This window comes from Pelodiscus sinensis, chromosome 2 (assembly GCF_052426305.1).
Source record: "Pelodiscus sinensis isolate ZL-2025 chromosome 2, ASM5242630v1, whole genome shotgun sequence".
NCBI classification, from domain to species: domain Eukaryota; kingdom Metazoa; phylum Chordata; order Testudines; family Trionychidae; genus Pelodiscus; species Pelodiscus sinensis.
The window spans coordinates 199,071,668-199,085,260 of record NC_143053.1 but is presented as its reverse complement, the minus strand read 5'-3'; the positions used below and the strand labels follow the sequence as shown (position 1 = coordinate 199,085,260).

At 47.0% G+C, this 13,593-nt stretch overlaps 1 protein-coding gene and 1 long non-coding RNA gene across 2 annotated transcripts; one reads left to right on the top strand and one right to left on the bottom strand.

Annotated features, from left to right (window-relative positions):
- Nucleotides 1-2,528: 2,528 nt before the first annotated feature.
- On the bottom strand, nucleotides 2,529-9,433 carry LOC102462650 (uncharacterized). Its single transcript, XR_001369272.3, has 6 exons — nucleotides 9,340-9,433; nucleotides 7,819-7,928; nucleotides 7,420-7,523; nucleotides 6,531-6,664; nucleotides 4,392-4,481; nucleotides 2,529-3,659 (listed from the first exon to the last, which is right to left on the bottom strand). It is a non-coding gene; the product is annotated as an uncharacterized LOC102462650 (long non-coding RNA).
- On the top strand, nucleotides 7,975-13,260 carry EVX1 (even-skipped homeobox 1). Its single transcript, XM_006138399.5, has 3 exons — nucleotides 7,975-8,794; nucleotides 10,155-10,408; nucleotides 11,262-13,260. The coding sequence occupies exons 1-3, from the start codon at nucleotides 8,389-8,391 to the stop codon at nucleotides 11,790-11,792; spliced, it is 1,191 nt and encodes a 396-aa protein (XP_006138461.1). The 5' UTR covers nucleotides 7,975-8,388; the 3' UTR covers nucleotides 11,793-13,260.
- The last annotated feature ends 333 nt before the right edge of the window (nucleotides 13,261-13,593 follow it).

Here is a 13,593-nt window from a genome sequence, read left to right as displayed (position 1 = left end):
AAAATAATGGGCAACTTGTATAGACAAGTGTTATCTATTTCGGGATACCTTTGGTATCCCAAAATAGCCTTGCAGTGTCCACATACTCTAAGGCTATGTCTGCATTGCAGGCTTCTTGTGCAAGAAGCCTTTTGCACAAGAGATTTTGTGCAAAAACTTCTTGCGCAAAGAGCACATGCACACCTCAAAGAGCATCACAAAAGTGATGTGCTTTTGTGCAAGAGAGCGTCCACACTGCATGGATGCTCTTGTGCAAGAAAGCTCTGATTGCCATTCACAGAATGGAGCCCACGTGGGCTGCACCCCGCCTCTGAATGTCCTGTAAGGGCAGCATACCTTCTCTTCCTCCCTTAGCAAGCTACAGGGTGTCCCTCGGCTTCTCGCAGCAGGAAAAGCACTTCAGGAAAAGCAAGGCAGGGTCCAGCACTGCAAGAAGCTGCCTGTGTGGCCACCGACTCTCCCCAGCGCAGGCACAGGGTAGACTAGCTGGCTCCTGACAGGTCTGCGGTCCATCAGCAGAGGGGGGCGCAAGAAGACAGCACGAGAAACCCCTCGGGAGCATCCACATTTGCCTTTTTCATAGAATCATAGGACTGGAAGGGACCTCTAGAGGTCATCGAGTTCAGCCCCCCGCCCTCAAGGCAGGACCAAGCTCCGTCTACACCATCCCTGACAGATGTCTATCTAACCTGTTCTTAAATATCTCCAGAGAGGGAGATTCCACCACCTCCCTTGGCAATTTATTCCAATATTTGACCACCCTGACAGTTAGGAATTTTTTCCTAATGTCCAATCTAAACCTCTCCTGCTGCACTTTAAGCCCATTACTCCTTGTCCTGTCCTCAGAAACCAAGAGAAACACATTTTCTCCTTCCTCCTTGTGACACCCTTTTAGATATTTGAAAACCACTATCATGTCCCCCCTTAATCTTCTTTTTTCCAAACTAAACAAGCCCAGTTCATGAAGCCTGGCTTCATAGGTCATGTTCTCTAAACCTTTAATCATTCTTGTCGCTCTTCTCTGTACCCTTTCCAAATTCTCCACATCTTTCTTGAAATGTGGTGCCCAGAACTGGACACAGTACTCCAGCTGAGGCCTAACTGGTGCAGAGTAGAGCGGCAGAATGACTTCACGAGTTTTGCTCACAACACACCTGTTGATACAACCTAGTCTCATATTTGCTTTTTTTGCAACAGCATCACACTGTTGACTCATATTCAACTTGTGGTCCACTATGACCCCTAGATCCCTTTCCGCCATGCTCCTTCCTAGACAGTCGCTTGCACAATAGCTGTAGCGCAAAAGGGAGTTATGCCTTGTAGAATGAGGTTTGCCTACACCAGTAAAAGCCCTCTGTTATGCTGTTTTACTGCTGTTTTACTTGCCCAAAAGCACATTAGAGGTGTGGATGCTCCACAGGTTTTTGCACAAAAAACCCCCGCCATTTTTGCAAGAAAACCTTTCAGTGTAAATGTAGCCCCTTTGACTTCCTGCAATGTGGATAACACCAAAAGTGGAGTTATGCTATTTAATTAGACTTCAGCTATGCAATTAATTGGCTGATGTTGCGGATCTTAATTGACCTTGTCCCGTAGTGTAGACGTACCCCTCCAGTATTTTATGCATGCCCTCCAGCTCCTTTGTCCATCTCACTATGCAAAGGCTTAGGAAATGGAATAAAAAGATACAACAAGAATATTGTTCTCCATCAATGACAATTTCTAAATAAAAATTGGCTATTTTTCTTTAAAAATGCACTAGGAATGACTTTGGGCAAATTCTTCCGCCTGTGATATTGAGCCTATTTTTTAAAATTACGAAATAACATGTAGAAGGTCAAGTATTGCAGTCCTCTCTCATTCAAATCCAGGGGTTGTTTCTCTGGGTAAGAACTGGGTACTCTGAACGATCTGGCTTGTATTAACCCGCAGATTTCTGTTCTTGAGACAATTCACACGGCCGTGACAGAACTGGTTCTTTTCATTGGTATCTATACGATTAAGATCGCTCTTAATCCCAGAGTGAGAAGATGCGGAACACAGCATGCTCTTGAAAAAGCACAGCCTGTGTCAGGAGATTTACCTGGCTAGTCGCTTTTTATAAGCAGGCGCGCGGGTTGTTTCTCCTCTGCCCTGCACCTGTCCCAAATTGGTGTCCAATTCTACCATTTTTGCTCCAGCAGCGTTTTACACTCACTCAGCTTTGCACAAGTGCCAATGACTGGGGTTGTTTTGGCATTCGCAGCCCCTTCCCATCAACCAGGAGGGAAGGCTGCCAGTACTCTAAGGAAGCAGAAAAGGCCACATACTTTCCCAGGAATGTTATAGCTGTATAGCCTATGTTTGCCTTTCTCCTTATCGATGCACGCTAGGCGCTGGGATGAAATGACAGGAACTCCTCAAACACCCGTATTCAAAATAATCAGGCTGGATGCAACCTATGCAACAATCCCGCTGGGACTAGGATATGGAAGACAGAAATATGATCATGTTTTCACAAATGCATGATACCGAGGGCATTAGTGGCTCCCTAGAGTCCAAACTGATCTCCTTAAATATGTGTCTGAATGTCGTGTGTGCGTTTTCGTCCCCCCCCCCTTTTTTGGGGGGAGGCGGGAGAGGGAGGCGGAGTGCATGTCTGAGAGGGATACACGAACTGTAGTGCATAACCGGAAATAGTTCCCGGGATTACTTTAACGGTAGCAGGTTTTTAATAACATTTTGCGTGGTGACACCTCAGATCACATGGCCCGGATAACAACTTCCCCCAGGCTCACAGCAGGGTGTACAGAGCGGGTCCGAGCCTGCTCCTTTCCAAATCAAAGGCTAAACTCCCCTTCACTGAAATCTAGAGCAGGAATGTGCCCCATGACTGGGAACTTCAGTAGCGGATACGGCTCTAGCTTGAGTCCAGGTGTGCTGGCTTGAAGCATTTGGCTACAGACTGCTCCTCCCTGCAGGACCTAGGCAGAATGACCCCAGCCGGCATTCCTTGTTACTGACTTGCATAGGAATCATCACTTGGGCTTAAATCGCGTGAATAAAGGGTTAAGGATGGAGCCCACAAATCCCATAGCAGGTGTTGGGGCCAAAGGGGCCGATTTGATCCTATTGTAGTCACTTTGGAAATTTGACGTTGATTTCAGCGGGCCACATTCTGATACCCTCACTCCAAAGCACTGAAAACGATGAGGCCACAAACCTAATCCATGTGCAGCCCTATCACAAGAAATACAACCTACATTGTATGTGCCTGGCGTCAAACGATTTTCCCCCCAGTCTGTTCACCGTTGGAAAAAGCAGAGGAGCCGTTCATTCACAAAATATGACGCCTTGTAGACCTTATGTGAAGATATGGAAACTATGCATGAGAGTATGGTACGATCAGCATGAACATTTCTGGAAGCTTTTATGTCGTGGTGCATTATCCGCGCAGAATGAAATATTCTATCTAGACAAAAAAGTCTCTGGATCAGTTACTCACTTTCACCACATTTTGCGGATCAGAACACTGCTACATTGTGATGCTCATCGCCACTTTTTGGGAACAGTCGTTTTAATAAAACGTGACCCTGATTTTAACAAAAAAGAATCGTGAAACATATCGAGCACTTTTCCCCTTCCTAATTAATTCCACGTAGGGATCCGTTTGTTCTGTTCTGCAAGGGGGGGAATTCAAAGAGAAAAGACAATGTTTAAACTCTGCACGAGAATTTAGTCAAAACAACAGTCACTGCTAGCATTTTTAAAGTAAAATAATAGACTATTTGTTAATCGCATTCTTAAATATTTCTGATGTTAGTATGATTACATCTTCCTGGAATTCTGATTCAGTAAAATGCAATAATTAGTAGGTACAGACACAACATTAAACCCTCACTAGATACCAGTTTCCATTTGTTTAAGAAATGCTGGTGAATAAATACCATATATCACACCATTTCTACAGTGGTTTTACAAAGATACACGAGTAGAAGCTCCTGCAAAATAAATATAATCAGTTGCACAAAAGTTATTGAAACATGCACAAAAATGTTGTTTTTTAGTTCGACTTTCTGCATAAACTTGAAAAGAGTGAGGCAGAAACGTAGAAACCTGGCTTCTAATCAATGTTAGTCGAGTAAAAAAATCTAGCGCATGGTATTTGAACTGGTTTCACAGGATAAATACCTTCAGATCAGTTAGGTTACAGTGCATGTCCGTTTATACTATCTATAAGATATTGAAACTGTATGTATTTAATTACGACTCCATAAATGGTATTTTAAGGGTTGAATCCAGTACTGTATGAGTTTGCTGACTCGAGTAAATAAAGATTTTGATCCAGCTCAATTTGAAATAAAAATGAGGGAACTCCCGCTAAGTTTAATGAGATCCGGATCGGGCCCCACCTTATTACTGCTAGAGCAAACAGGTTAGAAATCTTCAGTTGTCTTTTGAAGTGCCAGGAAAGCATCGCTTCCGGTATCCGTCAGGTAAAACTGAGGAACAAAGGAGTAAGCCTTACATATAAATGCTGGTATTAGTTTTCTGCTTGCTAAGCAAAACACAGAAAATACATATGCCCCTATACACACATACCGTTTATATGCTTTTTATTCTTAGTCCCGCTTTTCTATCAATTGCTCTTAGTGTATCACCTTGTCTTCACACCCTAAGAGTTAGAGAAAAGCCCCTATTTCCCGTCTCTCCAAAGTTTTCACCTCTAGCAATGTCATAAAAATAGCCTTAATAAAACCGTGATAATTACTCCATTATTGTTAACACCACTCATTGACATTTTAAAAATAGGCTTTCTGCTTTTGTAATTCACCTGAGTTAGGTATAAGCTCCTCCAGTTGTTATTAATTTAGAGATGTGTTTTAAAGCGTTTTTAAAAAGGCAAAGCGGAGGGATAATTTGTAGAAATAAAAAAATCATTATAGATTCAGATGACAAAATTGGACAATATCACTAACACGTTATTTTGACATCATATTGACTGGCGAATAAAACCGTATTTACTTGCACGTGGAAAGTGGATTAATCAAACATGCTTTCCCAAGCAGATTGTTTTGAAGGGAATCTTCTGTTTTATATATGTGTCATTAGTAGTAATGTGTACATTTTCCATTACTGTTTACACAGGGCTTATTGTTGGACTTACAAGAATCCTGTTCATTTCGTGCGCTTTTTAGAATTGGTAAACTGTGATTTGACATATTACCCTTTGAATGCCATCCCTTTGGTCTCCCTCTTCAGCCATATATCATTAAGTAAAGCTGTAAACATGATGTAATAAATCGGTTTTAAACGTTTTGAACTTAAGTGAGTGGGGCGTCATGACAGTGTGTGAGGGAGGTTTAAGAATAAACCATTAGGGTCTCATTGGAAGACGCAGCAAAATCGTGGGAGATATACTTTCCAAACCGCTTAAAACTAATCTCAAATGAGTCTTGACAGATCTGCGGTAAACACTAGACAGACTACAGCCAGCGGAATCCTGCATTCCTTGCGCACTCAAATCTCCCCGTTCATTTCAGTGGAAGGTTGGGGTTTGCAAGGAAGTGAGAATAGAACAGGTGGGAGTTCGTTTCACAAGAGGTTGGTTCTACCACAGAATTGTTAAGATAAAGGGGATTGTTCATTGTGACAGTCCGAGCAGGATTTAGAAACTAAAGACCACCTCTTTAAGGCCTTATCCTGCTCCCATTTAAATCATTAGCAAAACTTCCTTTGACTTCAACAGAGACAGATCCAGGCCCTTTATCCCGGTGCATATGTGCGAGCAAATAAGGATATTATGGATACTGTGTGAGTCTGGCTTTGTATTGGTTTGGCCTGCGTTTGATCTTCCGCGATATTCAGAAGGCAGAAAGTACGTGAAGGGTGGGATGAGAGGGGAGGGGGCCTTAGGAGGGGAGACAGATAAAGACAATGTTTTCGGTGATTTACAACACTAAGGGTATATGTATAACTAAGGGTCGGAGAACAGCCCTCATTAACATCATTTTACCAACTGGAGCACAGTAAACTGTTACCCAGTGCAGTCCCATACGACATGGCTCTCTCGGGTATTATTTTCCACGCACTCCTGAGGTAATTTTTTTCACACGATCTGGAGGTATCCCCTAGTGCCAACCAGCCAAAGACAGCTGTCAGTCGAGCCCTTCCTATTTGCAAGGGCTTCTCTTCCATGCCTTCGGCTTGGGATATGGGCTGGTCCGTATTGACTAGTTCAGCAGGCTTTGTATTTCAGTTTATTGAAGATACTTTAATTTGCACCTCACCTTTCAGGACTCCACCCTCCACCCCGCGACAGTAACTTGCATATATGTAGTACTGAACAAGATAAACTGTATTACTGTCCTTTCTCATAGTTTTGGATTTTTCCCCTCATACCCCATTGGTTCCTTTATATCAGCTAAGGGACTATTTATTCATAAACTTCCGGCACAGACTCTATTGAACCGGATTGCAGATCCCCAGCTGCGAATCTCCTCCCCACACTCTCCAGATGGTACCCCACTGCCACGGTTAAAAATGATAACCTTAAAAAAAATCCACCACCGTCAGACTGGGTGTCACGTTGTTGGAGCTTCCGAAGAAGAAAGTATCTGCCTTCCCACCGATGCCCAATCTTGTAATTTGATTCCTCTTCCAGCATTAGGAGGGGCTGTCTAACCTTGCAAGGAAGAGAACAGAATACGACTTTAGTCCCCGTTTTCATCATTCCAGGAGATTCTCAAAACTGCATGCGAGCACGCATTCACCAGGAGGCAACTCTGGTGCATTTCGTAAATTAGAACAGTATTTAGGATCATGGAGGGTGGTTTTGTCGCTGTCTCATCACACTATTTGACTTGCTGCAAGGTAGTAATGTTTATCCCCATATGTGGAACAGATTTCTAACCTATACTGATAGCATTGTAAATCCTGGTTTGTTTTCCCTATCATCATCATAAGCCTTCTTCACGGGGCTGTAAATAAATATAAAGTGCTTCTTTCCTCGTGTTTCCTATTCCCCTACCAAAACAACGCCTCCTCAGATATGCCAGTAAATGTCCTACGAGGTCGGAAAGGTAATTGAGTGAACATTTTCCGTAACATGACTAGCCAATAACATTTTGAAAAGACGAAACAACCTCGTTACAATGGATGGTGAAATAGATGTACATTATGCTACACATATAAGTAAATGTTTTTCAAATAGATTATAGCTGCTTCCTCTAATCATTGTAAATATCAAAAATACACGTAGGGGACTTCGAATGCTACTGCTTATATGCAGATATCTACTGCCTTTAGAGTGCGGTCTTTATTTTTTATCAGGACTGTATAAATGGTGGCCCCTGCCATTCGTATTTCATAGCATCTGCTCTTTTGCGTAAGGAGTGGGTTTGATAACTCCCGTTTTCTTGAACCTGCTTTCGCCTTTACCTGGCAGTTTTCCCTTCTTGCGAAAAATAGACGTTTTTGCCACAATATCTTACTGCCAAGGGGCAAGCCTCCCAAGCGCAGACAAATCATCTTGCCAGCGGCAACTGTGGAAGAAGAAACAAGCAGATGCAAAGGCTTAAGTGCTAAGCAGAGGACGGCTAGGACACCTACAATTACGAACATCGCATCAATAATAGTATTGGAAGTTGCAGCGATTACACGAGCGCCAAGTCGGATACTTAAAACACCCCCCGGGTAAGATTGAGAGAAAAGCAAAGCCCCAAGCAAACCGCTGCCAAAGGAGACACACTGAAACGGAGCGAGCGAGCGAGGCTACTTAGGCGATAGAGGGGGACTAAAAGGGCTCCCCGGATCCTCGGCTTTGCAAAGGAGTCTTACAGCGACAAGGCAGCGGGCTGCCAGCCATAAGAAACGCGGCGAAGGAAGGGGCTGGGAAGTGCTCTCTTCGCACGTCTGCGGTGCAGCTCTGGGTCTTCTTCTGGGGAGCTCTGGTTCAAAAAGGAAAAAAAAAAAAGAAAAAATCAAAAGGTTACTTAATGACCCGAGCGTCCCCCCCGCGGCGCTCTTCCCGCACGCCACGGTCTCTTGGCCGCTGAATTCCATATGCATCCCTTTTTCACACTTCCCTCTGCATCCCAAGCCCTTACACCTGGCGCATCCCCATTCGCCCCGAGCTCCGGCTCCTTCTTTCATCTTTGCCGTGGCAGACGGGGCTATTTATCCGCCAGTGCGTGGCGTCACCGGTGGTACTGGAGTGACGATTGCACCATTAAGGATGACAGCTTAGAAAGAAGAGGGCAATGGTGATCCCTCCCAGAGCCGGCACTGCACAGGGTAGCGCTCGCATCACAAGGTCACCCTGTCTCACCGCCGGGCTCCTACCGGCTTGGGGTGGGAGGCGGGGTGGGGGTGGGGGCCCTGGATTGGGTTTGGGGTCCGAGCCCCGCCATGGCGAGCAGACAGGAGATGGTGCTCTTCCTGGAAGGAGGTCAACTTGGCACTCTGGTTGGCAAGAGAGTGTCTAATTTGTCCGAAGCGGTGGGGAGCCCAGCTCAAGAGCCACAGGACAAGATGATCCCTCGGAGTTGCCTGAGCCCCCGATCTGGCTCCTTATCCTCCCGGGAAAGGGGAGGAGGCGAAGAGCAGGGGGAAGCGATGCCAGGGACAGGGACGGTCCCGGAGAGTCGCTCGGCGGCGGCTCTGCTCTCGGCCGGACAGCAGCTCGCCTCAGAGCCCCTCTCGGGCAAAGGGCACCAGAGCAGCTCGGACACCGAGTCGGATTTCTATGAGGAAATCGAGGTGAGCTGCACCCCGGACTGCGCCACGGGAAACGCCGAGTACCAGCCCAGCAAAGGTACCCACCGCTTCCCCCTTTGCTTGCCCCTTCCCTTCTCGGGCGCCGCCCAAGCGGGGTGGCTAGTGTCAGGCAGCAGTCTGGGGGAGGGTCGGTGTTTAGCAGCGGTGTTTTGCGCCCGAATTCCTTCCCTTTGGATGCACCGGTTTGCGGACTCGCAAATGCAGCTGTTACACGCCCAGCGGCGCCCAGTGCCCGGCGGATCGTCTCCTTCCAAAACACCGGGGCCTTTGCAGGTTCCCCTGCCGCTGGACTTTATTCTCATGCGCGCCCCTGCCAGGCTACGCCTGCAGTGGGAAGCCCCCTCTTTCCATGCCCCAACCCCCAAATGCTTTGTGTGCATTTGTCAAGGGCTGGGAGCGAGCACTCTTCCCCGGGCTTTGCCAAGATCAAACGCTTTGGGGAACAGCGGGCAGGGAGCCGGCTGAAATGCGCCTGGATGCGCACGGAAGCGGCCCTAAAGACCGTAAAATCGCCGCAGGCTCCTGGCGGCCGAAGGTGCAGCAGTAGGTCCCGTTGGCACGTCAGCGAAAGGTCCAAATTACCTTGTCACTTCCCTGTCCCGGCGGCGCCAGCTCGGAAATGGCCTCAATGGTTTAATTGCCTTTGGTCTCGGGCACAATGGGACCTGGTTGCATTTGAAAGCGAGCGCAGCGTCCAGGCCTTTTTCTTCTGCCTCCCCACCCCCTGTAATTTCCTTCCCCCCCTCCCCAAGGAAAAAAATCGCCCCTCTCCCTTTCAGGCGCTGGGCGTTGGGAAACTGGGCACAGGAAAGGCCATTTCCCCTTCGGTTTGCCCAGGGGCTTGATTTTAACGCAGCCTGCGGGAATATTGAGTAGGAGCAGCAGCCCCCCGCAAATCTCCACCCTCACTCCCCAGGAAGGAAGCGAGCTCTGTCTGCTGGCAGGTCCCTGTCCAGGCCCTTTGCTGCTGGGGACGCCGGCTCTGGTGGCTGCACTGTGCGGGGCCGATGGCCTGGGGGGGAAGGGCGAGAGGGGGGGGGACCCAACACGCACCCCCGCAAAAAGAAAACACGAGAGGGCTCGGAGCTTGACTGAAGCGGGCGCGGAGGAGCGCGGTTCCTACCACGCACGAAGGAGGCCTCGCAGGCAGAGTCCCTGGGACGGTCCGGGGAGGGAGCTGGAGGGATCCCCTCGCCCTCCGCCCTCTGTGCCCAGGCAGCGGTGGGTCAGTGCCCCAACTTCCCCCGGGCCGCGCCCGCGACCAGGGGATGCTGTAGATACCGTCCTGTGTTGGGGAGGGGGGAAGCGGGAGCAGGGATCGATGGGGAGGCCAGCGGGGACTATCCCTCCTGTCCACGCATCACGCGTGTGTCTCTGCTCTCGGCTCCACTGTGCAGGGCCGTGCTCGGAGGCTTTGGCCGGTGGCAGCCCCAGCAGCGGGGGGGAGCCCCCCAAGGGCAGCGGAAGCAGCAGCGGCTCCCAGGGCTCGCTGGCCTGCAGCGCCAGCGATCAGATGCGCCGCTACCGCACCGCCTTCACCCGCGAGCAGATAGCCCGGCTGGAGAAGGAATTCTACCGGGAGAATTACGTGTCCAGGCCCAGGAGATGTGAGCTGGCAGCTGCTTTAAATCTGCCAGAAACCACCATCAAGGTACACGCCGCTCGGACATGTTTTCAATTAGCACGATATAAATCTACAGGGCCAGGCTGTCTTAGCGCAAAAACGCTGGGAAGCGCTCACAGGAGAACCAATCTTTTCGGGCTGCGCCCTACTATTTTCTTCGGAAAGGCAGCGCGAGGGTAGCTTTTAATCAAAGTTACCAACGATCAGGAAATCGAGGTCGCTGCAGCCCAGCCCCTGCGTGTTTTTAATTCTCCTGTCAGCTGATTTCAGAATGGAAAGCCTTGCCCTTCATACTCCGGGAACATAAAATCAGAAGCATTGAAAAGAAACGTTTCGACCTTTTGTCGCGTGAAATAAAACACTAGAGGGAACAGCAAATGCCCGGGTGGCGTTTCCAAGATGCTGCGAAGGCGGCAGGGCTTCTAGGCAGGAGGTAGGCTTGTGTGGAGTATGGGGAAAGGCACAGAAAGGGCAGCAAGAGAGCAACTGTGAAGTGAAAGAAAGAAAGAAAGAAAGAAAGAATCTTAGGAATAGGCCGAATAGGCCGCGACTTGAGCTCTCCCTCTAGATTTATAGCAACTTTTACAGGGACAAATGGTAGTTTTTTTACTCGATGACAGCTCATTATTTGAACCATAGATTTTTATTTTGCCAGTTCAGCCGATGCAGTTAAAGTAGGGCGGTGGCTCTCCTTCCCCAGCTCAGGCACATTCGCACACAGTGTGGGCCCTGTGGAAAAGGCATGCGCGGATCAGGACGTGTGTGTGTTGCGGTGTGGCAGAGGGAGCAAACGGCTGGGTCCCCATTCATCCTCTGGCCTGGCCTTTCTGGCTGCCCCGCAGGCTTTAAGAGCATTCTCTTTCTCCTCTGTCTCTCCCAGGTGTGGTTCCAGAACCGCCGGATGAAGGACAAGAGGCAGCGTTTGGCTATGACCTGGCCTCACCCAGCGGACCCAGCTTTTTACACTTACATGATGAGCCATGCAGCGGCAACTGGCAACCTTCCCTACCCCTTCCCGTCCCACCTGCCCCTTCCTTATTACTCCCACATGGGCCTTGGAGCCACCTCGGCCTCTGCAGCCACCCCGTTCAGTACCCCTTTGAGACCCCTGGACACCTTTAGGGTCCTCTCCCACCCTTACCCCAGACCAGAACTGCTCTGTGCATTCAGACACCCTTCTCTTTACCCTGCCCCAACTCATGGACTCAGTAGTGCTGGAGGCAGTCCTTGCTCATGCCTGGCTTGCCATAGTAGCCAGTCCAATGGACTGGCACAGAGACCTTCCGGAACAGACTTTACCTGTTCAGCCACAACCAGGACTGACTCTTTCCTCACTTTCACACCCTCAGTGCTGAGCAAAGCAACCTCAGTATCCATGGACCAGCGGGAAGAAGTACCTTTAACAAGATAGATCTTCATCTCAGGTTTAGAAATAATATGCCCCTTTCATGGGCTCACGTAAGGTTCAAGTACTTGCATACAATGTTTATTTAATCGTGTTCTCTCCCATAAGTGGACACCTCTGGGGAGAAAGACTAAAAATAGCTCAGTCTTTGAAGGATTTACATTCCAAGATAAAACAGGAAAGAAGAAGAAGGGGGAAAACCACTAGTGATGTATGTGCATAAGGAAGAATTTAGCCTTCTGCACTATGAAGGCAAAAACTGATCTACATTACTTTCTATACCATACCATAGAAATGAGTTGTTTTCTATGGCCAGATAATCTATCAAGAAGCAGAACTTCTCCAAACCACAGCAAAAATCTTTATGCCCCGTGATACGTGACTGAGAAGTAAAATCTGAAATACTTGAAAGAAAAAAATTGCTGATAATAAAATGTCTCCTGTGCATAATACAAAGTCAAGATTTGTGCTTTACCAGATTGTTCAACCACTAACTAAAGGGGTTTCATCTCAACAGTGTTATCCAGTTATATCTAGAACCAAGAAAACCATTTTTGCCATGAAGAATTAGAGTGACATACTGTACCTTACTTTCATGGTTTAATTGCATTCTTTATCTCCCTCCCTGCCTCAGTAATATAAACCTTTCGGTTTTTTAAGCAGCAACCCAATATATCGTCTCCTCCTTCCTCCCAACTTTTATTTTTAAAGAGAGACAGACTAAAACTGGCAGGGGAAAAAAAAAGATCCTGTCAGTTTGTGGGTCAGAGCTATTTGTCCTTTAACTAACAATGTCCTATTATCAGTTGCTGAAATGTGCACACACTGAGGAAATTAGCAAGTGATGTATATGTAAGGAGGCTTTTTGAATGTCGAATGTATAATATTCTCTGAACAGAGACCCGGTGCCAAACGTTAACAAGCCGCCAAGGGAAGAGATTAGGTGACAGGGAGCTGAACTCCTTCAGACAATCACTAGTCTGCAAATTAGAGCAAAGGCGATTTCCTTCCTTTGTATTTCACCTTTAGTTCTCCCATTGGTTCATTCCTTTTCTATTCCTTTGCTAGATGTGGATGTTAGAGGCGTGTGCTAGGTTTTGTTTGGGAGGGGGGGAGCTTTTTTTGTTAGTTTCCCTTCGTTCCCTTTCCTTTCCCCCTTTTCTACATTTGTATGTGAATTCCACAATTTCTCGCCATTTTTGTGTGCAAAGTCTTTCCTCCTGGAGATTTCTTTATTTCTTCGTCCTTTCACTTCTTGTATGTTGCCGTGGAAGATAGTACTCACTAGTTTGCTTGGATTTTTGTCTGAGTGGAGTGCAGCTGTCAAACTGAAATTCTAAAGCCACAATTATTGGACGGGGCTAATAGTTTCTTTCAAGACAGAAAATGTTTAATTGATTCTCTTTAAATAGCCCAAAGAATTCACTGTTACCATATGTTACCATGTCGCAATAAAAAGCTAGACAAATTTTAATACTGTATCACAAATATTTTATTGTGTTTGCTTTTTTTAAAAAAAAAAACTTAAGAATACTGCTTGCCACCGTTTATTTTTCTTGCAGTTCCTTCTATTTGCACTTCCAACAGCCAGAGAAAATAAATGTTGAATAGAAACAAAGACATTTTGACACTTCAGTTATCTACTTTGCATTACATTGCTCTTAACACATGTCTCTGTATAGTTTTTAGTCACATTTAAGACTTTGGGTCCACAGGACAATGGGGGAGGGACATATTTCTAAAGTGACTGCTGACAAATAAGAAAGATACAAATACCTTCCAAACGATTTCTCATTTTAATAAAAAA

Coding starts and splice junctions, on each gene's coding strand:
- EVX1 (XM_006138399.5), top strand. CDS start 8,389: ATGGCGAGCAGACAGGAGATGGTGCTCTTCCTGGAAGGAGGTCAACTT. Junction 8,795..10,154: donor CGAGTACCAGCCCAGCAAAG/GTACCCACCGCT, acceptor TCCACTGTGCAG/GGCCGTGCTCGGAGGCTTTG. Junction 10,409..11,261: donor TGCCAGAAACCACCATCAAG/GTACACGCCGCT, acceptor TGTCTCTCCCAG/GTGTGGTTCCAGAACCGCCG.